General features: G+C 42.7%; 2 protein-coding genes across 9 annotated transcripts in view; one reads left to right on the top strand and one right to left on the bottom strand.

Annotated features, from left to right (window-relative positions):
* The window catches only part of CRACD (capping protein inhibiting regulator of actin dynamics), a 256321-nt gene extending 248909 nt beyond the window's left edge, over positions 1 to 7412 (top strand). The window contains exons 12-13 of the mRNA XM_045017941.1: positions 5053 to 5182; positions 7180 to 7412. Coding sequence (XP_044873876.1) covers positions 5053 to 5182; positions 7180 to 7276 — 227 coding nt within the window. The 3' untranslated portion in view covers positions 7277 to 7412. The remainder of the gene's footprint in view (positions 1 to 5052; positions 5183 to 7179) is intronic.
* Positions 1 to 21226, bottom strand: part of AASDH (aminoadipate-semialdehyde dehydrogenase) — an 88741-nt gene extending 67515 nt beyond the window's left edge. For all 8 annotated transcript variants that reach the window (XM_045017943.1, XM_045017944.1, XM_045017946.1 and 5 more), the window contains exons 1-6: positions 21085 to 21226; positions 19100 to 19353; positions 16475 to 16595; positions 14434 to 14774; positions 12756 to 12948; positions 3978 to 4216 (exon numbers count right to left, since the gene is read on the bottom strand). In XM_045017943.1, the coding sequence (XP_044873878.1) occupies positions 3978 to 4216; positions 12756 to 12948; positions 14434 to 14774; positions 16475 to 16595; positions 19100 to 19353; positions 21085 to 21120 (1184 nt within the window). In that variant the 5' untranslated portion in view covers positions 21121 to 21226. The remainder of the gene's footprint in view (positions 1 to 3977; positions 4217 to 12755; positions 12949 to 14433; positions 14775 to 16474; positions 16596 to 19099; positions 19354 to 21084) is intronic.
* Between the last annotated feature and the right edge of the window lie 4291 nt (positions 21227 to 25517).

Raw genomic sequence — 25517 nt, 5'->3', positions numbered from 1 at the left:
AGGACTGGCACCCTGTACCGGAAACCTACTGACCGCTATACTTACCTACATGTCTCCAGCTTTCATCCAGACCACATCACACAATCCACTGTCTACAGCCAAGCTCTAAGATACAACCGTATTTGCTCCAATCCCTCAGACAAAGACAAACACCTACAAGATCTCTATAAAGCGTTCTTAAAACTACCCACCTGCTGAAGTGAAGAAACAGATTGACAAAGCCAGAAGAGTACCCAGAAGTCACCTACTACAGGAAAGGCCCAACAAATAAAGTAACAGAACGCCACTAACTGTCACCTACAGCCCCCAACTAAAACCTCTCCAGCGCATCATCAAGGATCTACAACCTATCCTGAAAGACGGTTCTTCACTCTCACAGACCTTGTTTGACAGGCCGGTCTTTGCTTACAGACAGCCCCCCAACCTGAAGCAAATATTCACCAGCAACTACATACCACAAAATAAAAACACTAACCCAGGAACCAAACCCTGCAACAAACCCCGGTGCCAACTCTGTCCGCATATCTATTCAAGGGACACTATCATAGGACCTAACCACATCAGCCACACCATCAAGGGTTTGTTCACCTGCAATGTGATGTATGCCATCATGTGCCAGCAATGCCCCTGCCATGTACACTGGCCAAACTGGACAGTCTCTACACAAAAGAATAAATGGACACAACTCTGACATTAAGAATTATAACATTCAAAAACCAGAAGAACAACAAACACTTGAACATCCCTGGATACTCAATAACAGACTTAAAAGTGGCAATTCTTCAACAACTAAAACTTCAAAAACAGACTCTAGTGAGAAACAGCAGAACAGGAATTCATTTGCAAACTGGACACCATCAAATTAAGCCTGAATAAAGACTGGGAGTGGATGAGTCACTACAAAAACTAATTTCCCCGTGCTGATACTTTCATCTTCTTGTCAACTGTTTGTAATGGGTCACTTTGATTAAATAACTCATTAGCACCACAAAAATGATTTTTCCTCTCTTCTTGTCAACTGTTGAGAATAGCCCACTTTCACCTTAATTGAATTGGCTCCTTAGCATTGATCCCCCAACTTGGTAAGGCAACTCCCATCTTTTCATATGCTGTGTATTTATACCCTACTGTATTTTCCATTCCACGCATCTGATGAAGTGGGTTTTAGCCCACGAAAGCTTATGCCCAAATTTGTTAGTCTCTAAGGTGCCACAAGGACTCCACATAGAGAGGAGGAAGCCTAGGGAGTCAGCTGCAGCTCTCTGATCTTAGGGCAGGTATTCTGCTGGTACCTAGCATTAATTTACATTGGTTGACTATCTGCCCAAGGAGCCATTCATCACTCGGAGCTCAGTGTGCTCCAACCATGCCCCCAACAATGGGGGCTGCTGGGGATGGTGCAGCAGAAATCTATACCAGCTCTGTTGCAGCTTAGAATTCTCCATGCCAGGGGAATCACCAGCAAAGGAGATACAATTTTTCATTGCTTTTGCACCACCAGTGGCACACAGTGATCAGAGTGAGGCCCAAGAACCCGAAGAAGTTATAAATATTCCCAATCTACTGGCACTTTTGTAAGTAGAAATTAAAAGTAGCACAGCTACCTCTGGAGCACAGCAGCCAAGCTGAAAGAAAAACAGCATTTCACTTGGAAGTTCAGCCATTAGGGAAATGTTGGCAGCTGGACTTCCAAGAGAAACCACCAGATCATTTCTGCTGCCAGCTGTAAATTTCTTCAGACTAGGACCTCAAGCAGGCAACAGAAATATGAGCAAATTTGTTTGCAGAAGTTCTGATTTCCTTTTCACAAATGAGAATTTATTTTTATACAAATAACTGCCTAATAAAAGGCCATATTGCAACAGCAGATTTTGAAGACAGCCCTTTACTGATTTCACTGGGAGTTTTGGCACTTTATGACCAATCATCATGTGTTATTGGGGATCCACTTACATCCATATCAGATTAATAAGATATATCATTTGTGCAAAAGAAGATGCTTGTTTGTATTCAGCAGACTTCATAAAATACATCTAGCACAGGTTACACATGTAACTAAGGATGCCAGGCAATGGTTGTGCTACCCTATTTTTGGGGGTCATTATATTAAATGTATGAATTGTTTATGTATGATTGTGTTCTATTCCAGTGAGGAGGATTACCACCACCCCTACAGGAACTAAAAACAGTGTGTGTGTGGGGGGGGTAATTAAGGTGTGCCACTACGACTAAACACCACCAGCTAGTTACCAACCCTTGCAATGGTTTGCTTATACTGGTTTAAGATGGGTTTTCCAGGCACTAGAAGACAAAGAAAGGGCTTTTGCTCTAAATGGATGAGCTTGAACTGACACAGGGTCTTCTTTCTGATCCAACAAATAGACAGGACCTTGCAGAAAGCATAGAAAGACTTGTGCCCACCAGGGCCCCATGAGACTGACACGTCTTCTGGTATGTTTAATGTGTGTTTAAATCTGTTGATTGTTTTTATTATGTTTTCTCTAATGCTTTTACCCTAATATGCTTATTAAGACAAAGCTGTATGGTAATTTGTAACTGCTGGCAGCACACTGTTCAGAGCCCTCAGAAAGAGAGGAATGCACAGGCACTTGTCTTTAGGCAGACTGGCTTGCTGGAGATATCACAGTGTAAGGCATGGATCTGTGCAGACTTAAAATCCCAATCACAAGGGAAAGATTCAGGGCTGCATCCAAGACAGATAATAGCTGGGAGCTGGAAACCTTAAAGTGGATACCCTCGAGGGACCACAGAGGGGAAATACAGAGCAGTTAATTTGAAAGTGTGACCATGGCTACATATTTCAGAAAGCAAAATGAAAACTTCTGAGGGTCAGGAGCATCATGCAGTGCCTAAACATTTCCACAGTTCTTCTGAGAATTTCTAAACCCTCTATAATTAATAAGTACCCTGACCACAAACACCAGGAATTATATGAAACTAGTAGAAAGCATTGACAGAATGATTAATAAAGTATCATGCCAATGAGACCAAGAAAGCCATTAGCTGTGCTGAGGAGAGGATGGAACTTAATTATAGTATTAACTTATTTTTACTGCTGGGTTCTGTCCTGTAACAATAGTAACTAGACTCACCTGTTCCTATATATGCAGTTAACATAACCTCTGTTAAACTTCTTCCACCATAAACAGCCTTCTCATTACTGAGGAAACCATGTGACTCAGTGGATAGTGCACTAGCCTGCGAAACAGGTTCTATTCCCATCTCTTCTTCTGAGGATGTCTACACTGCAATTAGACACCCACGGCTGGCCCGTGCCAACTGACTGGGGCTCGGGCTGCATCCTGACCTCTAAGACCTTCGCCCTTTGCAGGGTTCTAGAGCCTGGGCTCCAACCCAAGACTGGACATCTACACTGCAACTGACCAGCCCCACAAACCTCAGTGAGCTGGCACAGGCCTGCTGTAGGTTTTTAACTGCAGTGAAGACATATCCTGAGTTACTTCAGAAAATCACTTAGGATCAATTTCTGATGCCCTTACTCATAGAAGAATTTCAAAGGAACTATCTGCTGAACAGTAAGGTATGTGAGGATGGGTGAAATAATGGAGCCCTTAACTCCTATGTGCCTCAGTTTCCCATCTATAAAATGGAGATAATGCTTCTCTGCTTAGCAGGGCATTCTGAAGTGAATGAAAATGTGCACTAAATAATGTTACTACATCTATTATTGGATTTTCAAGTCAACTTCCTACAATAATCTTGCTAAGAAACCACTGTGAAAACATAACATTTTGAAATTGATAAAGCCAAGCACCACTACTGTTTCTAAACCTATGTTCATCGGCAATTACCCTTCCACATATGCAACTTCCAGCAAAGTGAATGGGGATTCTGCCTGCGAAGGGCTTGCAATGTTGGGCCTTTAATACTTGATCACTGACAACTGCATACTTTGTGTGTGCCAAAGCAGCAAGCAAAACAGTGAAATTTCTCACCGAAGATCAGAGCTAAGAACTTCTGGAATCCTGTAGCATGTGGCCCAGCTTGATACTTCTGTAATGCCATAGAGATTAAAAACATGTGTTTTGTTTTCCCTTCCCTTCCAGCTTCTCAAGACATTCAGTGCAGGAAATGCTTCTCCACCGAGGGCTAAGACACGGAGTGATGTACTGGTAGACAACACAGTTGACTTAATAAGTTGAGCTCCAAATCGTCTGAGAAATGTTGGTGTTGCCTGAGCAATGTTTTTAAAAAAAAAAAAAAAAAGCATGTGTGACACAGATGATATTTATGCTCTTACAGGTTATGGAAAACTGCATGCCTATAAACACACAGTAAGCTGCAATATCTCAGGCGTTTCCCAAATACAGCAAAAAGCCAAACAGATTCACAATTACAATAACATCCACCATCGAAGTGCTGAACAGATCTGCTAACGATCTGAGTGATGAGAAAGGATGTTTGTAAGAAAAGAAAGATTATCATGGATGGAATTATACAGGTGTAGATTGTTATCCATTCAAAGGAGTTCTTCAAACTGTCTTATCCACAGGTCAAACAGCAGCTGACTGTTGATCCATGTGATACAGGCCCTGATTCTGCTTTGCGATCCATTAATACAAACTGCTTCATCCACGTGGAGTCCCACTGCATTGACATGGAATTCTGTGTAGGAGCAAGGGTCACACTAATTTATTCTAATGTAGGATCAGGGCCATATAGTGCAACTTACATCTAAAAGAAAAAATTATTCACTTTGTATAGTAACAGTGGTTCTTTGAGATGTATGTCCCTATCCATGCTCCACTGTATGTGTGTCCATGTCCCTCCGCTGCTGATATGAGAATTTTGGTAGCAGTGTCCGTTTTGCACGTACATGCACTGCCTCCTCCCTCATGCTCCGCCACAAGGCTAGCGAGTGCAGTACAGGCAAACCCTCCTCAGAGGGTTCTCTACCACAGAGTTTGAGATGAGAACTCCAAAGTAGAGGGGAGGTGGGTGGGTCATCTGTCTGGGCCACGTGAGAGCAATCAGTATGATGTTTGCTTTCTCGCTCTTTATTTTTAACAGGACTTTTAGCAATAGAGGGAATGGAAAAGACAGAAAGAAGGCCCTTGTCCCATGAGAGGAGGAGAGCTTCCCCCATGGAGTCCTGGCCAATGCCCGCTCTGGAGCAGTACCGTGGACATTTCTTGTTCTGGTAAGTAGCAAACAAGTCTATTATTGGCATCCCCCATCATCGGAATAAGACTCAGAGTACTACTGAGTCTATCTCCCATTCGTGGTTGTGTGGGAATTTGTGTCTGAGACTGTTCACTGTTGTGTTGTGCATTCCCAGTAGGTAGGCTACTGATATTGTAACATTGTGGGAAGTGTACCAGTTCCATAGCTCTAGTGCTTCCCTACAAAGGTAAGGTGATCTGGCACCTCCTTGATGGTTTATGTAACACATGCATGCTATATTGTCTGGCATGACCTTTGTGTGTTCCTCTGATCAGTGGAAGGAAGCATAGGCGCTGACTCCGTGGGAAAAAAAATAGGGGGTGCTCAGCACCCACCAGGATGACCAGTTGTTGTCGGCCAGGGATCAGCTGTTTCATGGGTGTCTTGGCAGATGAGCTGTTTCGTATGGGTAGCCTGCACGCAGCTGCGATCAGCTGTTTGTCGGGCAGGTTCAAATCAACTGTTTTGTGCCTCCCTGCTCCGGCAGGGGCTGAGTGAATCTCACACACACACAAAAAAGCCTTAGGGTTAGAGGTGGGTGGGACTGCTGGGCGATCAGCAGCAGCGCAGACAGCTCCTGCTCACCTCTTGGGCTGGTGGTCATGGCCTCCGCCTGTATGGCTGCTCCCTGCCAACCAGGCTCGACTCCAGCCACAGGAGGCATCAGGTGACCCAAGGGAGCTCAGCTAGGCTAGGGCTGGGAGTAGGTACAGTGGCAGATTAGGGGGAGGAGAAGCCCCGGATCCTGGCAGGAGCCGCGCTGGGTGGGGTCAGGGAGGAGGAGAAGCCCCGGACTCAGGCAGGAGCCATGCTGGGCGCGAGGAGGGGGCAGGGAGAGGGGAGAGAGGAGGAGAAGCCCCAGACCCCAGCAGGAACTGCGCTAGGCAGGAAGGAGAAGCCTCAGACCCTGGCAGAAGATGCAGGGCTGAAGCCCCCAGCTTGGGAGCCCCAGCCACCCTAGGGGCAGAAGCTGCAGGGCTGAAGCACCGACCCTCCTCTGTGCAGAGCTGGCCTGAGCCCCTCTCTCTCCCGTCCCCCCACACAGAGCTGGCTCTTACTCTCAGGCTGTGGAGAAATTCAGTCCAAATCTACCCACATTGGTATCTCCATTTCCCACATCATCACACAGCCATGAATGGATTTAGCCTAGGAGGCAGGATCAGCATTAGCCCCATTTGGCAGGTGGGATCTAGGGCACACGAAGGTGAAGTCACTTTCCCAAGCCTAAGCAAAGAGTCTGTGGCAGAGCAGAGAATCAAACCCAGAACACCTGAGCCCAAGGCCTGTGCCTTAACCATTAGACAACCCTTCCACCTGATTTGGCTGACAACTGAGTCCTGGGAGGGCTGCCAAGGAGGACACACCAATTAAGGGTACCGTGATGGGCCTCTGTTAGAGTGTTAGGTAAGGCAGTGTCTCTGGGGAGGAAGCCTTGGTGCTACACCATATCAGGAATATGAGAAAGAACTAGACACTGTATACCCCTGAAGGGGGCACAGAGTGTGTGGCTCAACCAGAGGGCTGAGTCACTGAAGACCCGCCGAAAGAACCACTGGCCGGTGGTGTGTGTGTGTGTCTGTGTGAGTGAAGGAAATGGGAGGGGGCACGCTAGCGAGAGGTTGGTGCCACCACCATGTAAGAACTGAAAGAAAAGCAGACTCAGACCCAGAAAAGGGGCGCCCGAGAGAGATGGTACTGCCCCATTCAAAAACTGAGTGATTGCAGGCACGTATCTGCCAGAGAGGAAGGCGCTTGAGAGAGGCGGATTTATTATACCAGAAATGAGATCTATGTACCGACCCTGATCTACAAGGATGCTGCCCCACTACAGGCACTTTCAGTCCTGGTCATAGGGGGTGGATTTCAGGTGATGTTGATGGGCTCACCTCATCCACAGTGATCAAACTAGGGGGCGGGTAGGAGAAGAAAAATCCCGTGTCTTTTTCTGGCATGTAATTTTTTTTTTTTAATCAGGCCACTTGCATATTGGCAGGACCGATGCAAGGATCTGCCGTATGAGTTTGGCGGAGACCAAGAGAGCCTTGTTAATAGGCAGGGCTACTCCAGATGAAGCAGAGGAGTGTAAAATGTCTAATAGTTTATGGTGTGATTCGGTCATCTTTTGTAATGGTGGTTTTAATGCATCTGTCACGCTCTGAGCTGGCTCCTGGAAAAGCTTGAAGTCATCTGCCAATGGGGGGGGGATAACTGTCTTGTCTGGTGATGACTAGGAGAAGTTAGTCTAGGACACAGCCTCCTCCTCGACTTCAGCCTCTTGTTCCTTTCTTAACAGTTCAGAGGACTTGGATGTTCTCGATGCAGCAGCTGACGGAGTAGGTATCTCACTGGCTCCTGATAGGCCCAAGCTAGAGCCATGGGAGGCATGGTGTCTCTTTGCTTGCCAAGGATCCAAGTAAGGTCACAGAGGGTGGGAAGGGTCCTGGAGGTGGGTACCATGGCTGCCCATACCCAGGGCCCTGAGGGGTGGTATGGTTGAGGTCCATACTGGAAAGGGGTACCATAGGGTGGATGAGAGGAGTGACAGAGGAGTGACTCCGTCTTCTTGGTCACAGTCTTACTCAGCACTTGAAAATGGGGGTGCATGGCATGTCGTCTCTGGCGAGCCTGGAGCTCTGGGTGGATTCAGTACTGTGACCCCTGTAGCAAGTATAGGTGAGTTCAGTACATCAGATACCGAAAGGTCTGTCGTGTACCAGAAGTCCAGCAGTGCCATAGGCATTGGTACCGGTAGTGATTGGAGGTGCCAAGATATCTGCACTGAGGAAGCTGGCGATTTCAGTCATGATTGAGCAGTCCGCTGCTGTCTGGCATGCGGAAGACATACCAATGTAGATGTCCGCACTGAAGGAGCCTTCCCCAGGGAAGTTATCTAGTTTTCTCATGCCCCGTTGGTACTGTTAAGTCTGAATAGAGATGTAGCACAAAACCAGTTATGCCAACCTGACCGAAGTCAGGCTAACAAGGGCTTCTGGGTAATCCTGGAGTGGAAAATACTGAGAAGCAGCATGTCTCACAAAGCGCTGGGAAAAAGTGAGATAAGTGAGGGGCTGGATTCCTGGCATAGTACTGGCTGTGCTGTGTTAGGAACAGTTTGTTTGAAGAACTGATAAGAAAGCCCAGCCTCCCAGCGTCCTTACTCTCACTCCCTGGTTTAGTTTTCGGTTTGTTTTTAACTCCCTTACATTCCCAACTTTTGGTGCTTGTTAAGATATTATTAACAATCTAATGCTGTAAACATAGGGAACTAGGCATGCGTGTATATTAAAGGTGTCTAGTTTCTAGTTGTTAGAAAAGGGGGGGTGGGTTGCTCAAGTGAATGATCTATGATGTAATAAAACTGTCTATATAGGCTAATACTAAGATGTAAAGAGCCAGCTGGTTCTCTCTGGAGACGAGCTGCTCTCTATTGATGCGTGCACTTGTCAATAAAGAGCTTTTGATCGGACCTTGCTGGTGTTGCCTGTCTCTCTGCGGTCAGACAACGAACCTCGCCGTTGTCTGGGTTCGAGTCCCTGACAGTACCAATGATTCCTTGCCTGTGCCCATCAGGTCCTTAGGCAACCCAACATGTTCTGGTGGCGTGGTGTTGTGTGAGGTCTGGGTACTGGATTTAGACAGCTTCAATGCTGTCGGTACTGATGATACCAGAGATCTGAATGAGCCAGAGATCATTTTCGTCTCAGTCAGGGCTCACTGCGGTGACTTACAGCCCTTTCATTAGAAGCCTTGTGTGAGTGGCTCATGGTTGTTTTCTTAGGCTCACCTCAGAGGATTCCAGCCATCTAGAGTCTTCACGCAGCAAGTATGATGGTTGGAGGGCCACTTCCATTCTGTTCTCTATCCTTTCTGGATCTGGGTTTCAATTGTTCGCATAAAACATACTTCTTGGGGATGTGGTTCTCTCTCTCGGTGTGTCCACTGCTTGGATGACCATCACTCAGTGCGATAGAGTCTTTGCAACTGAAACACTTCTTGAAGCCCAGTGAACTGGGCATACCCTGTGTCCAGGGAGGTCCCTAGATGGGGTGAGGGTGGGGTCGATGAAAAACAGGTTTTTTAAATTATCATCATTATTAAATAAAAGATAAATGAGTGAAAAAGGGAGCTCTAAAAGGTAGCTAAAGTAGAGAACGAATTAGCAATTCTGTAGAAGGTGGCAGAGCATGTGGGGAGGGGAGGTGCATGCGTGAGCTGAACGGATATTGCTATTACATTCTCTGATCAGCAGCCCAGCCAAGGCAAGCAATGAGTAACATTTCTTGCCAGTTATAAGAGACAAGAAGTAGTTCTGCAAAAATATCAGACAAAAAAGAAAATCAGGGATGGCATGGGCCCGCTGCTCAATGGAGAAGATGAATTGGTAACAGAAAAGGATAAGAAAGTGGAGTTGCTCAATGCCTACTTTGCTGCAGTCTTCTTACAAAAAAATAATGTGACCAACCTACTAGCAAAGAGACAAACAATAAAGGGGAAGAGATGCGGATTAGGATAAGTAAAGAACACGTCAGAGGTCTTCTGAATAATTTGAATGAATTTAAGTCAATGGGGCCTAATGCTATTCACCCGAGGGTGCTCAAGGAATTAGCTGAAAAAAATTTGGTGCCACCGACGATAATATTTGCAAGCTCATGAATGACAGGAGAGGTCCCAGAAGACTGGAGAAGGGCTAGCATAGTGCCCATCTTTAAAAAGGGGGGAAGGAGGAGCCAGGGAACTATAGACCAGTCAGCCTGGCCTTGATATGTGGGATGCTACAAAAGCAATGTATAAAATATTCCATTTGCAAATACCTGGAGGATGAAAAGGTGATCACTAGCAGCCAGCATAGATTTACCAAGAACAAATCATGCTAAACCAGCTTGATTTCCTTCTTTGACAAGGTAATTGCTTTGGTGGATAGGGGAAATGCAGTGGACATAATATACCTGGATTTTAGTAAGGCTTTTGACACAGTCCCACATGACAGACTCATAAGTAAGATGGAGAAATGTGGATTTGGTAGCTCTACCATTAAGTGGATACATAATTGGTTAAACAACTGCAAACAAAGAGTAACTATTAATGGAATGATGTCAGCCTGGAAGGAGGTCTCAAGTGGGGTTCCCAAGGGATCTATTTTGGTGTTATTTAACATCTTTATTAATGACCTGGATGTAGGACTAGAGAGCATACTGATCAAATATGGAGATAACACAAAGCTAAGAGAGGTTGCAAACACTTTGGAGGACAGAACTCAAATTCAAAGGGATCTGGATAAGTTGGAGAACTGGGCTATAGACGACAAAATGAAATTCAATAACAGACAAACATAAGGGCTACACTTAGGCGGATAAAGTTGCATGCTATGCCTGTACAAACATGTACAAATACAGAATGGGGGATAACTGGCTTGGCAGCAGCACTGCTGAGAAGGATCTGGGAGTTGTGGTGGATCACAACCTCAATAAGAATCAATAATGCGATGCACTTGAAAAAAAAGCAAATGCAATTCTGGGTTGCATTAAAAAAAGAGGCATAGCATGCAAGTCACTGGAGATGATGGTACCACTCTACTCAGCACTGGTTAGGCCTCAGCTGCAGTATTGTGTCCAATTCTTGTCGCTGTGGTATAGAAAGGGTGCAGAGTGACAAAAATGATCAAATGGATGGGATGCAAGCCATATGAACTAAGGCTGAAGGAACTGGATATGTTTAGTTTGGAAAAGGGGTGGGGGGGGGAGGGCGACAAATCCTGCATCTTGGAAGGGGGTTAGACTAGATGAGCCCTGCAAGTCCCATTTAACCCTATGGGTCTATGAAAGTCACAGCCTTCTATTTAATAGTCAGCACTCAACAGACCATTCAAAACTCTGATGGCTCCTAAATGGAAATGAGTAAGAAAAGGACAAGCATTAATTTGTCCATGAGTTTTTTCATGGCTTTGCTCAAGTATGTCCAGAAAGATCAGAATCCTCACAGGAATGGCAGCCTTGAAGTTTGGGAAACACTACCACAGAAATTATTCGTCAACTAAGCCCTAAAGAGAACTTGCATCATTTATTTTACTAAGGGCCCTTCCCTTTACTGATCAAGATAGTGATTAAACTCAAGGAAATGCAAATTAAAAACTTATCAAAATGTCCTAACCACCATCAACCGTAAAAACAGTTCAGCTGCTTAAGAAACATCTGACTTGCTAATTATGGCAACAACTTAAGAGAAATAACCCAGGAAAAAAAACTCTCTAAAAACATCAAGCAACACGGTGGTCAAGATGTTTTAGCGTGCCAAGAAAAAGTCTGTGTAGAAATACCTTGTAGTATCAGGATTTTACTTACTCCCTCCATTGTAAACCAAGCAGAAGTAAGAGGACCTGACAATATTTTTTAACAGCTGGATTATTTTTGCTGTGGTATCCTCACTTAATTGTTAAGTAAACTTGAATTTACACCCACAATCACTTACTTCCTCATTTTCTCCAAGAGAGAAGGAAATCTTTAAAAAGAGTGTGTGCATGCAGGAGGGAAGGCTATAAAAATGACTTGGGAGTTGGAGGGAAGATATAGCGAGGGCTGGAGGCAGAACTGAAGAAAATACCCTTTCCTATGCTGGCTGGGTGTCTTCCTGGTAAAAGTATTGCAGTCATACCGTTAATTAAAACCCTGTCACTTTAAGAGGTTGTGTTATTTCAATAATGGATACACCTCACTAACCAGACTATTAACATATTACTGCCTATACATAAAACAGACATTCTGCTTAAAGTTTTCGATTTATGAGAAACAACTTACATAGATCCACCTCTCCCCCAAGAGCAGAGATTTTTAATCTTTTTACTAAAGTATTAGCCTTTGCATAGTACCATATCATACCACAGAATATGGAATTGGGCTTATTCAATTAATAAGGATTACAAAGGACTATTATTTCTAGTATACTCTATAGGCAAATTAGATTTTAGTCTCTTAAAATTCAGTTCACACAGGAGATCTCTCTCTACCACAGGAAATGAAGCCAGTGCAATCTTGGGTGAGCCAACAGCTTAAAAACAGCCAAACTTACTGGGGAAATAATCATTGTTTCTTATTACTGGCACTTTATAATGTTATAAATGGCACTATTGATGGGTACTTTAGTTTATCATGTTTCTGGCAATAGGACTATTTCCAGGACTAAGAATTACTTAGGGCTGCAAGATCAAGCCCATTATTTGGTGCCAGAGTGAATGTCAGAAGAAATTAAAAAACTACATAATTATCAGGAGCCTTCAGCTGAATGTCAGCCCTGTCTTCAGTGAAATCTCATCTGTCATACATCCCTGAGAACAATCCTTTCAAATGGTAATTTCTTAACTTTATGAAGCTCTAGCGCTCTGTAGCAAAGAGGATAACAGATGCATAAAAACGAAAGGGAACTGATGCTGCAGTAAAAACTTCTTTATCATTACTGTCTGGTATCTTACAAAATCTGCATACACAGGAAAACAGAAAGAATAAGACACAAAAATACATCCCTTGTATCTCAACAAGACCCCATTGTGAATGGCGTACCTGCAACACTGTCACCCTGTGACGGTGAAAAAGAGCAGCAGACAACTTCAGAGGCATCATTTTTATGGGGTTTGGTACTATAAGCAGAGAGGCTCCACTTGTCAGAGCAATGAACAACTCAACTACAGATGGATCAAACGTCAGAGGTGAGGCCAGGAACAGCATATCATGTGGTGTGATCTTAAATAGGGATCTAAAATAAAAAAGGGCAGTTATTAAGACCGGTGCATATAAAAGCTGGTAACTGGCTCGCATTATTTAAAAACAGAAGGGGTTCTGAGTTGGAGCACTTGTATGGCGTAGCATCTGTACCTAGATTAGTAAAAATTTAATGCCAGAAGGGGCCATTAAGATCATCTAGTATAACTGCCTGCATACACAGGAAAATTTCACCAAGCAGTTCTTGCATCTTCAAACCCATAACTTCTGGTTGTGCTAGAGCATATCCTTCAGAAAGGCATCTGCATCTGTGTTCTGCATGCTGGGGAGGAAGCTCTGTGCAGATTTTGAATGGTCTGTGCTCATTCATCAGTACCGCTCTGTATCTGCACTCCATATTGGGCTAGCAGTGTTTCCATTACTAGTATTTTCGAACAGGTATTTACCAGAACAAAGAAAAGCCAAGAAAGCTAGAACAGGAATTAGGATTTAAAGAGGAAAATAATTCCTATACGAAAGGTGGAAGGAGGTGTCTGAGAATCACAAGTTCAACTTAAAAGTTTCTGTATCCATTTCATTTAGAGTACCAGCAATAAAATGTCTATATTATGATCAACATGACATCTAGGAGTAATAAAAATCAGTCAAGCATGTTAAGAATAATGTATAACCAAGCAAAGTAATAATTATTCTATTTAGAAATCGACTGAAAGAAAGCTTGGAGGCAGAGGGGGAGCCACAAACACACAACAATGTTGGATCATAGAATTTAAGGCCAGAAGGCACCATCATGATCATCTAGTCTGACCTCCTGCACGTTGCAAGCCATCCACTCCTGTAATAGACTCATATCTTCAGGCTGAGTTACTGAAGTCTCAAACCATGATTTAAAAATTTCAAGTTACAGAGAATCCACCATTTACACTAGTTTAAACCAATATGTGACCTGTGCCCCAGGCTGTAGAGGAAGGCAAAAACTCTCCAGGGTCTCTGCCAATCTGACCCAGGGGAAAATTCCTTCCCAACCCCAAATATGGCAATTAGTTAGATCCAGAGCATGTGGGTTTTCAACTCCAGTTGGCTTCAACTGTTTGCAGAATGAATCTGAGAAGAGTACTTCTACCGTACTAAAGTTATTCTTGCCTCAGTCATTCCTGATAGTTCAATACCATACCAGATACTAGACTTTGGCACAGTCCCCACCTTAATCACAATTTTGTAATCACCTTATTTTGTAATGTACTTTGTGAATGTAAAATATGATTACTTGCAAGTTAATAAAGCTTTCCAAAGGGCACCAATTCTTTGCTTTATATACTTACTCTTGTAAAAGCTAGCTTTTGCAATTTTTCCCTTTCCTTTACAGACCAGTGAGGTGATTCACAAAATACAGCATGACTATAGCTATCAGTGACAAGCAAATACAAGCAGCGTTAGATATTAAGTTATTTTGAAAATCTCGCCTCTAATTGTCAGCTCCTTGAAAACATCAAAGGGATAATTTAGAAAGTAAACTTACTGAAGATGAAGAATATTTGGCACAATACATTTATGAGGTACTCTGACTATTCTGGGGATCCCTGTAGTTCCTGATGTATGCAAGATGTATGCCAAAGAATGTTGCTGCCCGACATCCATGTACCCACTTTGTGATGTCTTTGATTTAAGTTGGTCCAGGTCAGCTATGTAATCTGTCTCCCAATTACTTGCAGCTCTGGAGATTCCATGTTTGTCTTCTGCGCCATCTAACACCAGATTTACATCAACATCATTCCAATTAATTTGGAAAAGAGTTAAACCAACATCATCTATTGCAAAAGAACTCTGGTAAAACCAGCCAGCGTGGGATAGTTTGAATTTCTGTAAGAGAATAAAATAGTTTACAAGCAAGTTAAAGGCAAAGCTCAGTGCACAGTTTTACTATCTCATTTTCCATATTATACTATAACAATAAAGATAAAAATTTTCAAAAGTGACTAGTGATTTTGAGTGCCTCCACTTTTGGGAGCCCAACCTGAGACAGCTTTAAGAAGTCTGGTTTTCAGAGAGCAGCTGCTCACTCCTTTTAAAAAAAAAAACTGTGGATGAATTTAATACTCATAAAAATGATGATCTAATAATCAGTAGTAAATTAGATGTTGTACAAGTTTCCTCCAAGAGCTCTGCATTCCACCTTGACATTAAACACCTATTGGGGAGGAAGTCTGGAAGGGTTCCTGAATACCAATGCCCACCATTGGGGAATGTATTACAAAACCATGGAAGTGAATAAATGGACCGGAAAATAAGGTCATGTTTAGAGAAAAAGCATCCAAGTACACCTCTACCCCGATATAACGCGACCCAATATAACACGAATTCGGATATAACGCAGCAAAGCAGTGCTCCATGGGGCGGGGCTGTGCACTCCGGTGGATCAAAGCAAGTTCGACATAACACGGTTTCACCTATAACGCGGTAAAAATTTTTGGCTCCCGAGGACAGCATTATATTGAGGTAGAGGTGTCTGTGACAAACTAAGGTAGATCACCCTTTTCGTGCTTGCTAACCAGTTGCCAGCTCATGTCAAGGCCTCTAGGTCTCAACTGAACACTGACAAACACATAGCTGGAACCTCCTGTCCCCCGAGAGTTAGTAGGTAGGTTAAGAGGAGAACTCTCCCGTCGATCCAGTGCTGTCTACACTGGGGTTGTTGGTTTAACTCGGTCACTCAGGGTGTGGATTTTTCACAACTCTAAGTAACATAGCTATACCAACCTAATTTCCCAGTGTATACCAGGCCGTAGTCTCCAACAGGAGGTGTTATCGCCTGTCCAATAAAGAAGGCCCAGCCACAGAGGAACTACTGTGGAATATCAGAGGTCAAAAGACTTTGCCAATTCCACCCCCCAGGAAGAGGAGACATGCAAGTGAATTCCTCCCATTAGCTGAACTGGCAGCTCACAGAAGACAAGAAGGGACATATAGAGCTCTCTTATTATAGAAGCTTCTATTACTGTTTGAAATTTAAGACTAACGTGTGTGTGTGCATGTTTACCTGCTTTAACTTTGTAAATAAGTATTTCCGTTTCCTACTTAATACATCTTTAGATGGATTATTATAGGATTGGTTACAAGCATTGTCTTCAGTCTGAGAGCTAAAGTGCAACTGACCTTGGGTAAGGGACATCCTTTGGGATTGGGAGAAACCAGTAATACTATTGTGATTTTGGGTGTAAGAGACCATCTATCACAAAGGCAAGCTTAAATGGGTGGTACCCAAGGAGATCGACTGTCACTCCACATTAAGACTGTAATAGTGCCTGAGGAGTTTATACTTGATAATTGGTTGGTGAAATCTAAGTATAGAACTCCAAGCCAATTGTGCCCTACTTCTTAACAGTCTCCCCTAAGGTTGAGAACTCATGTTTTTGACTCACTGCAAAACAGCTTGAAAACCACTCACTGTTCAAATAAAGACAATTACATCATAGCGCTTGGTAAATAGAAGGCAACTAACTCAACTGCTGCAATTTTCTAAATCCCATTTTTATGTTCCTTTTAGTATCCTTAAGACTTACATTTATTTTGTCATTCTCAACAAGGATATACTGGAGGTTACATTTCTTCATAAAATAGTTAGATAACACTGGTGGTGCATCTGGATCAAGAGGAGAATATGCAGCTGGAACTTGGAGGATTCTAATAAGGCAAAAATTCTAGTCAATTAATAGCATTGTAAAAGACAAAGAGTTAAACTATATCTTCAGTTTTACATAAATTCCACAGATGCTTCTTTTATGCTAAGAGGTCCCTTAGTTTCCAGACACAGGCAGCATGTGAGCCTTTCATTTGGGTAGGCTTAAACGTGAGTGCCGGAAGCTCCGTAGAAATGTGTGGGGGCCGCCGGAGCCTGGATTGTGGCCCAGCCCCTGCTCGCATCTCTTCCCCTGAGCGCCTCCCCCCCCCGCCCACGCTGCTCGCTCCTCTTCCTCTAAGGCCTGGGTACAATATGTAACACGTGTACATGGAGCAGATGCAGAATACATGCTAGGAACATCATAGTTTTATTCTCACAGGTTCATGAGATCTGGCTTGTGAAGATTTGTTATATAATCTCTTCCCTAACAAAGACAGATAAGTATCATCCCACTGTCATCAGTTAGGCTTCTTTTATACTGCTGTGTTTCTTCACTGCTTACTAGTATCACTACTGTGCATATGAACCACCTAGTGGCTTAATTTACCAAATAAGAATTCTTGGCTTTTTGTCTTCATAAAAAAACCCTGAGCATCCAGATTAATAAAGCTGATGGTATATTAATCAGGTTTTAAAAATTCTGCTGAGGTCATTTTTGAAAAAAAAAAAATCTATTACTATTTGGCTTTCCCTGACAAATAAATACTCATCACACTAAGTATTTCGCTAAACAGAACAAGGGATACCTGGTTCTAAAACACTACATGAACAAAACCAGCCAAATTTGGGAGAAAGAGCATATAAAGGTGTCAGCAGTTGCTATAAGGGCCTGAGCAAGACAGGTTCAGTACATAAAGCTTGTTTTAACTCACTGTTTTCTTGCTTTTATCAGTGAAGTTGAGCATGTGCAGGAGATAATGCCATTAAATCTAAAGGTGCATTATACATGCATGAACAGTTAGTAAGTACACACTCACTGGTCAAGGAACTTACAAGTTATGTGGAAGTCAGTGGAACCTTTAAGCACTTGTAATTCAGTACACGTGTGGCATAATGCCTCCCAAAGCAAAGCATCAAGAATTGTGACCACTGCTGCACACATTGGTCACGTTAATAAAATGTTATGGTTGTGACACACAGATTAAGGAAATGTAAAAGTTAAGATTCCAGCAGTAACGTGAATTTAGCCATGATGCACATCCTGTATGTTTGACATATTTTATGATTAGGCCTGGAAGAATATAATTTTTATTTTGTTATGATTTTGACAGATGTCTGTTTATTTGTATGCATTTTTAGATTATCAATTTAAATTTTCACAAATACACAAAATTATGGGTTTTAAGCGTTTTTAAAAATCTATTTATAATTTTCCCAGTTGCGGGAAATTATGGAGCAATGGTAAGATAACTGAATGACTGATATTGAGATTCAAAAAGTTAAAGCTTTATAAACTGTTAGCACACAAATTGCCAACACCACATGTCAAAATATACAAAGTATACTTAAATCAACAAAACCTGTTTTTAAGATTCATTCACTAGTCCATTTGTGAACAAGCCTAATTCATAAGTCTAAATTACTGGTTTTTTTACTCTAATATGTTCTCAAGCAGTATTTTTCTTACTTTGCCTATCTGTAAATTTTTATTGTGATCTATGGAAATATTGCATCATCTTTTTAATACGTAGAGTGAAATCAATGTTTACTGACATTTACTGATAAAAATTGGATTCTTTCAAGCCTATTTCTGATGTATATAGTAACATTTTAAACTAGTTAACCAGAAAACAAGGGAACAGAAAATAGTGCTCATGTGCAATATTGTTGAACTGACAGTAGTGCTGAAGCCTCAACTTTTACATTTCCTCATTACTTGTTATTTTAATCATGCATGCTTATTGTTGTAACTTAATTCTGCATTTCATTTTCAATATTTTCTTTTAGAGAAAAAATCCAAAGCAAGTTGTTAAAATTTTAAGCATATTAGGTTGAATCAGGTTACAGCCAAATTAGATGGATTTAAAGCCTGAAACTTGAATTTAGCCCTAATTGTGAATTAGTACCTTTGTTTGGTTGGGGAGAGAGAAAGGATGGGGGAGTTAACTGAACAGAGGTATGATGGTCTGGGGGAAAAAAAAATCACTATTTAAATTAGACTATACGTTTATGTCTAAAGATATACATTTAAACAAAGATGTGCTGCATATTCATGGATAGTTATGTAGATATGCACTGGTAAAGGGAACTTGAGCATTTTAATTGCGTTGCAAGCAAATGTAAGAGCCAGAAGCCAAAGTGCTCTGGAATTTTTATTTTAAACTCCCCCCCCACACACACGCCCCCTCCGGATTTACCAATATACATAACATTCCAAACAGTTCAACGAAACCAGTTTATAAAATCAGTTAAAATGGGTCTAGCTACTAGTGCTCCACTGGTTTTGAAGTTTGTAGACTGACTATAGAGAAGACAAGAGGTAAAACAGAAGTATTCAATGTATTACCCTAAAATCCAAGATGGTAAATTTATTCCAGGATAGCAGTAAAGGCCTATTTCAAACCTTCCTCTTTGGTCACAGTAGTTTTGCAGGAAAACTGTTAATTCTGTGGCAAGACTAACAACCTCCTTGTAAGTGTAGAAAACTGGAGGTTTATCATTACATTCATCAAAACATACTGCTTTTCTATCAGAATACAGGCTGGCTGCCTGATGCACCATCTCCTGAAGGGTCATTTTAAGTATATAATCTTCAGTCCCCTACACAGATAAAAATAATAATCAGAATTCATTGTAATCTTTTGTTAACATTATGAATATAAAAGGCAGCTTAGTCTAGTGAAAAAGAAATCAAAGGAAACAGCATGAGACCTCTTCTAAAAGCAATTTAAAGAGACTGTGCCCAATTAAAGACTGTAGCATTTAAAAACAAGTTATTCATATTACAAACCTTAATCTGAATTTTAAAAGTCTTTTTTATTTTACAATTTGCTATTTTTGTTGTTTGCTTACAATTAAAAAAGCCTATTCAATTTCCACTTTCAGGTTCTTATGCTCTAATGCAATGCTTAGATTGCAAACACTGGAGGAAATTATTTTGCCTTTGAGGGTGGAAGGGAAAGAAGTATTTTCGACTAGATTTGTTTAAAAGGAAATACTTCTACTGGTGTTCAGTTTTGTAAAAGCTTGTGTTTATAAAATTTATATTTTGAATCTTTAGAGGTAAATTGAAACGCTCGTTTTAAAGAAATAACATTTAAAGATCCCAGTCTTGCCACTGACTTCAGTGGAGCGAGGATTTCTTCAACAGAGTATGTCTACACATAAACATTACAAACACACAATATAATTAGAAATTAGTTTCTCCTTTATTTACCTGGCAAGAGTTCAATACTCAATGTCAAGTACATAATTATCACATTTGTATGACAAGCCCATATTTACAATGTGAGATCTTATGGGTAGGGCCCTACCAAATTCATGAAAAACACATTACGGACTGTGAAAACTGGTCTCCCCCTCCATGAAATCTTGTCTTGTGTGTGCTTTTACCCTATATTATACAGATTTCATGAGGTTAGACCAGCATTTCTCAAATTGGGGGGCCTGACCCAAAAGGGAATTGCAAGGGGTCACAAGGTTATTTTAGAAGGATTGCAGTATTGCCACCCTTACTTCTGCGCTGACTTCAGAGTTGGGAGGCCAGAGAGCAGCAGCTGACGACCTGGGGCCCAGCTCTGTAGGCAGCAGCTCAGAAGTAAGGGTGGCAATACCATACCCTGCCATCCTTACTTCCGCGCTGCTGATGGTGACAATTCTGCCTTCAGAACTAGGCTCCCATCCAGCAGATGCCACTCTCCAGCTGCCCAACTCTGAAGGCAGCATCGCCACCAGCAGCAGCACAGAAGTAAGTGTAGCAGTACCGCAACCCCCCCCCCACTCCACAACTCCCTTTTGGGTCAGGACCCCTACAATTATACCATGAAATTTCAGATTTAAATAGCTGAAATCATGAAGTTTACGATTTTTAAAATCCTATGGCTGTGAAACTGACCAAAATGGATTGTGAATGGGGTAGAGGACTTGCTTCTATGTGTTCTCTGTGCAGAACTAATTACGTGTGTGGGCACTATAAAACAAAATAATGAAAGACAGTTAAAGAACTGCAAGGAACCGAGCTGTCTGCATTGATTAGGGACTAAGTTCAGTTTGCCTTACTTGTGCAAGTAGTCCTATTGATTTTAATATGACTTTACATATAAGTAAGGTGAGCGGAATTTGACCTTAAGTATTAGTGATGTCTTCTGCTGAAGAAACATGTACAATTCTCAAAAACAAAGCAATCCCATGCATCAAGGGGTGAAGAGATCACAAAGTTTTTAAAGAGGTAATTTAAGGCCATTTAAATAAGTGAAGACTGGTAATAATAAAAACAGAAAAGTGCTTTCAAAGCCAAATCGCCTTGGTTTTCCTCATATATCATTTACTTACTGTTAAGAAGGTTACATAGATCCTACTTCCAAACATTTGATGACAAACTCTTCTACATGTTTATAACTGCACAAATTCAGTTATTTTTTAATCACAATTGTCCACATAAGTTCAATGTCATCAAGCTGAAATTCTGCATGAGCTTGAAGGAAACAAACAAGAAAACTTAAGAGTTGATACAATTATTGTTAAATAACTGCTGGAGTTTTCCTGTAGATTATAATTCCACTCCCAGGCAATTTATATTAACTGTAAACAAATATCCACCACAAAACATTACATAAAAATATAAAATAAGTGGCATATTCTCACTGATTTCAAGGCTGCAGAAACAGACCCAATGTTAGAGGAGAGGTCTAACTAAAATTTACTAAAGGAAGGATAACCAAACTTTCTCTGTCATGCCTAGGCATTGATTTATATAGGGAGAGAAATATTATGAGGCATATCCTCAGTCCCATGCACAGGCTTTTGCCTGTTTTTCACCTAACAATACATTTTTATGAACATGGTAGAGGAACACTTCCATATTTTTTTTAAACTTACTGTTACAAATATTACCTCTGACCACTAAAACAAAAAGAGCTTTCTCTTAAGATTAATGAGAAAAATATTCCTAGTTCTTCAGTTTATTTGTGAATTTGCCAGCATTTAGTGTATGTGCATCTTTCACACAGTAATATTTTGAAAAAAAACAAAAAACAGGAAAAACATGATTTTAAAACCACAAAAATTGACAGGGGACAAGGAGGAAATTGTTGTTTATGGAATTGTTAGCAATATTGAGTTGGCATTGTCCTTTAAAATACAAAGGGAATATATTTTTGCAACCACAAACTTCCAGTGCTAATAGCTATCACTCCATTGTATGCATTACAATACCTTTACATAAACTATTGTTTTCCAAAATAATATATAGCACCAGATTACTTGTGTGCACGCACGCACATTTTAAACTAGGAAAAACTGTTTTTGCAACCTGGTTGGACAAAAGTAACCATGACCTATAGAAACTAGCACAAGAATATGCTTCAAAACGACATTTAACTACCTAAATGTCTGACACAATCAGCATTGCTCATTACATGAGAAATACACTGTAGAAATTAGAAAGTTACTTGGATTTAATTGAGGCTGATTCATTTATTGAAGCAAAGACTGTTGATTGATTGTAATTTATTCAATTTATTGACAGACCTCAAAACAATTGGTAAGACGGTTAAACATCTGTTCTCTCCAGGGCAGGGCACACACCCCAGCACATCTGGATCCAAGCGCAGACCATCTATTGTCTGGCTGGAAACAGAGCAGGACATGCTGGGAACTGTAATCTCCCTCGGACGCACCTCACATCAGCCCAGATTGTGCAGGTTACTGTAGCCCCAGGGCCAGCAGACGAGAGTGACAAGGCCGGGGGGGGGGGGCAGTACCTCCTGCCGGGCCACGGCCTCTCCGTGACGCGCTTCCCAGCGCCACAGAGCTCATCTTCAGGCGGAGCGCCAGGGCTGGGGGCGGGTACGCGGGGCCAGCCTCTCCCCCTGCAGCTGTTTAAATCTCCCGCCGGCCGCAGTGGGACGCAGCGCCACCGCCTTGGCTATCGCCCACGGCTCCTCTGGCCCACGCGGGGCGCCGCCGGGTGCGTGACGGGAGGCGCTGCGGGGCTGCGCTCGGACGAGGGCGGCTGCGACGTGGCTGGTTTCATCCCTCAGCCCCAGCAGGGGGCCAGCCGCGGGGCCCGGTCCGTTTCCGCGCCCCCGACCCCTGCCCGACAGCACCCACCTGCGCGCTCCGCCCTCCGGGGCCGCCGCGACGCCATCGAGCGGCAGCGGCCCAGGCTCGCCCCGTCTTGCCGCGACAACAGCTCTGCGCCACATTTAATTGGCCGAATGTTCTTTTTCCCATTGGCTCCTTCTAGGCAGCTTCGGATTGGCCGTGCTCTTTCCTAGAAGCAGTGTTCCCATTGGTTACAAGCTGCAACATTTTGATTGGATGCTGGGGTAGGGCTGTTCCATTCTCCCAGCAGCTGGGGGGAGACGGGTCTTGGAGCGAACAGCTCAACACCAACCTACTGAAGGAGATTCCGGGGGATAAACCATAAGGCAGGGTAGGTGCAACTTCATCCCCATCTCCCCTCCCCCCCCCGCGCGGCGGAGATAAGAGAGTTCGCGGCTCTCAGCTCGTTTAGAGGGGCGGCGGGGTTTAGTCGAGTGAGTGGCCCCCCCTCCGAGCATGCGCCTTGCTCGCTCCGGGCGCCGCTTATCACAGGGCATCAGGGACCAACAAGAACCCTGCTCACCCGCTGCTGGCGCTGGAAGAGAGACGCCTTCCCCTGCCCCAGAGCCCTTCTTGCACCCTCAGCTCTGTGTAAACGTACCCGTGTGTCTCTCACCAACGGCGACTCCCTCACCCACCCTGCGTCTGCACTCAGCGGCCACGCTCGCCTGTTCCACAGGAAGTATAACAACAGGACCATGGGGAATATGATCGTGTGTGTTTGATATTTACAATACTGGCTCTTAAAAAACACACCAAGATGCCATAAGCAATGACTAGCGGAAACTTCAACCTGCAGAAATTAGTTTTAGTTGCTTACATACATGAAGTGGGTTTTAGCCCACAAAAGCTTATGCCCAAATAAATCTGTTAGTCTCTAAGGTGCTACAAGTACTCCATTCTTTCTGCTGATGCAGACTAACACGGCTACTACTCAAACCATACACTGTCAACCGATATTCAAACTGAAAAAGTTTCAGGTGTAATATAACAAATGTTTTTTTAAAAAAATTGAAGCAACGTTGGCTATATATAAGTAATTGTGCTAGGAAACGAATCAGGACTTTGATGCAAATTCTGGGTATGTTTGAAAAGAAGGAACACCATAAACAAATACTTATTGACTGGGCCACAGAATCCACTGCAAAGGAGTCTCCTTTGATAGATGAACAGTGCCAAAGGAAAATGTGGATGGGAAAGGAAACTATGAGAAATGAGGAAGGGAAAAGTTTAGGAAGCAATTTTAACTGCTTACAAGTAAGCTACCATATGATGCACTAAACAAGAAATATTGTAGGCCTGATTTTTGAGGCTAGTGCAAACCACAAGTGAAAGTTAAAACCTCTGCCTCCAAATGCAGAGTCTGATATTATTATAGCCCTTTATAGAGTCAGATTTTTACATTTTAAAATGCACAGTTGTGATGTTCTGTACCTCAGGGGAATACCTAGCACCCCCATGTTCATCCTTATGATTGTGTGGTATCCAATGCAAAGTTTCTCATGCCAGGTGTCTTCAGAAGGCTCATGATGTACTGAGCATTGTTATGGTAATATTCTAGTAATCATTGTTATAATCATAGAATATCAGGGTTGGAAGGGACCTCAGAAGGTAATTTAGTCCAACCCCCTGTTTGAAGCAGGCCCAATCCCCAGCCAGATTTTTGCCTAAAAATCCCTAAATGGCCCCCTCAAGGATTGAACTCGTAACCCTGGGTTTAGCAGGCCACTGCTCAAACCACTGAGCTACCCCCCCTTAATATTTTAGGTTGTAATTTTATGTATATAGTTATGAGGCTGAAAATGTGTCCTCAGCTTAAAGCCCAGGCAAAAACTCTGCAGCAGCAGAGGGGCAGTTCACACCTCATCAGGGCATGTACGGGACAGCCCAGCCCAACAGGAACAAAGAACACTGGCCTAGGCAACAACAAAAGGATCTGTTTGGACTCTGGAGTGAGTCACCCCCCTTCCTTTGGTCAGTTTGGGACTACGATGAGGTAATGTTCAGCTGACTCTGAAGGGGAAGGGGGGCAAAGCCAAGAGAGAAGAAACATGAAGAGAAAAAAGAAAAAGGGAGAGACATTTGCCATGCCCTTCCTCTCTCTTCCACCTCCATTTACAGACAACACCAAGCGACTGAAGCGCTGATCAAAAGGGAGAGCAACTAAGTTTCTAAGGGCATTGAAAGTGTTAAGAGCAATTTAGAATATGTTTTGCTTTTATTTCATTTGACCAAATCCGACTTGTTATGCTTGGACTTATAATCACTTAAAAAAAAAAACCAACTACCTTTGTAGTTAATAAATCTGTTTATTCTACCTGAAGCAGTGCATTTGATTTGAAGAGTGACACTCCCCCTGAGATAACAAGCCTGGTACATATTAATTTCTTCATTAAATTGACGAACTCATACAAGCTTGCAGCATCCAGCGAGTACAACTGGACACTGCAACACAGAGGTTCTTAGGGTTGTGTCTGAGACTGGACATATTGGCTAGTGTCATTTGGTTGCACAATCCAAGGAGCAGCTTACATGCCAGGGGTTGTGCATGAACAGTCCAGGAGTGGGGGGTTCTTATAGCAGAGCAGGGTAAGGCTGGCTCCCAGAGTCAAGGACTGGGGTGACCTAGCAGATCACCGGTCCTGACAACAACAGGGGAA

Source organism: Mauremys mutica, chromosome 5 (genome assembly GCF_020497125.1).
Source record: "Mauremys mutica isolate MM-2020 ecotype Southern chromosome 5, ASM2049712v1, whole genome shotgun sequence".
In the NCBI taxonomy this organism is placed as follows: domain Eukaryota; kingdom Metazoa; phylum Chordata; order Testudines; family Geoemydidae; genus Mauremys; species Mauremys mutica.
The sequence above is the reverse complement of the archived record's forward strand: the minus strand, read 5'-3'. Positions and strand labels throughout refer to the sequence as shown.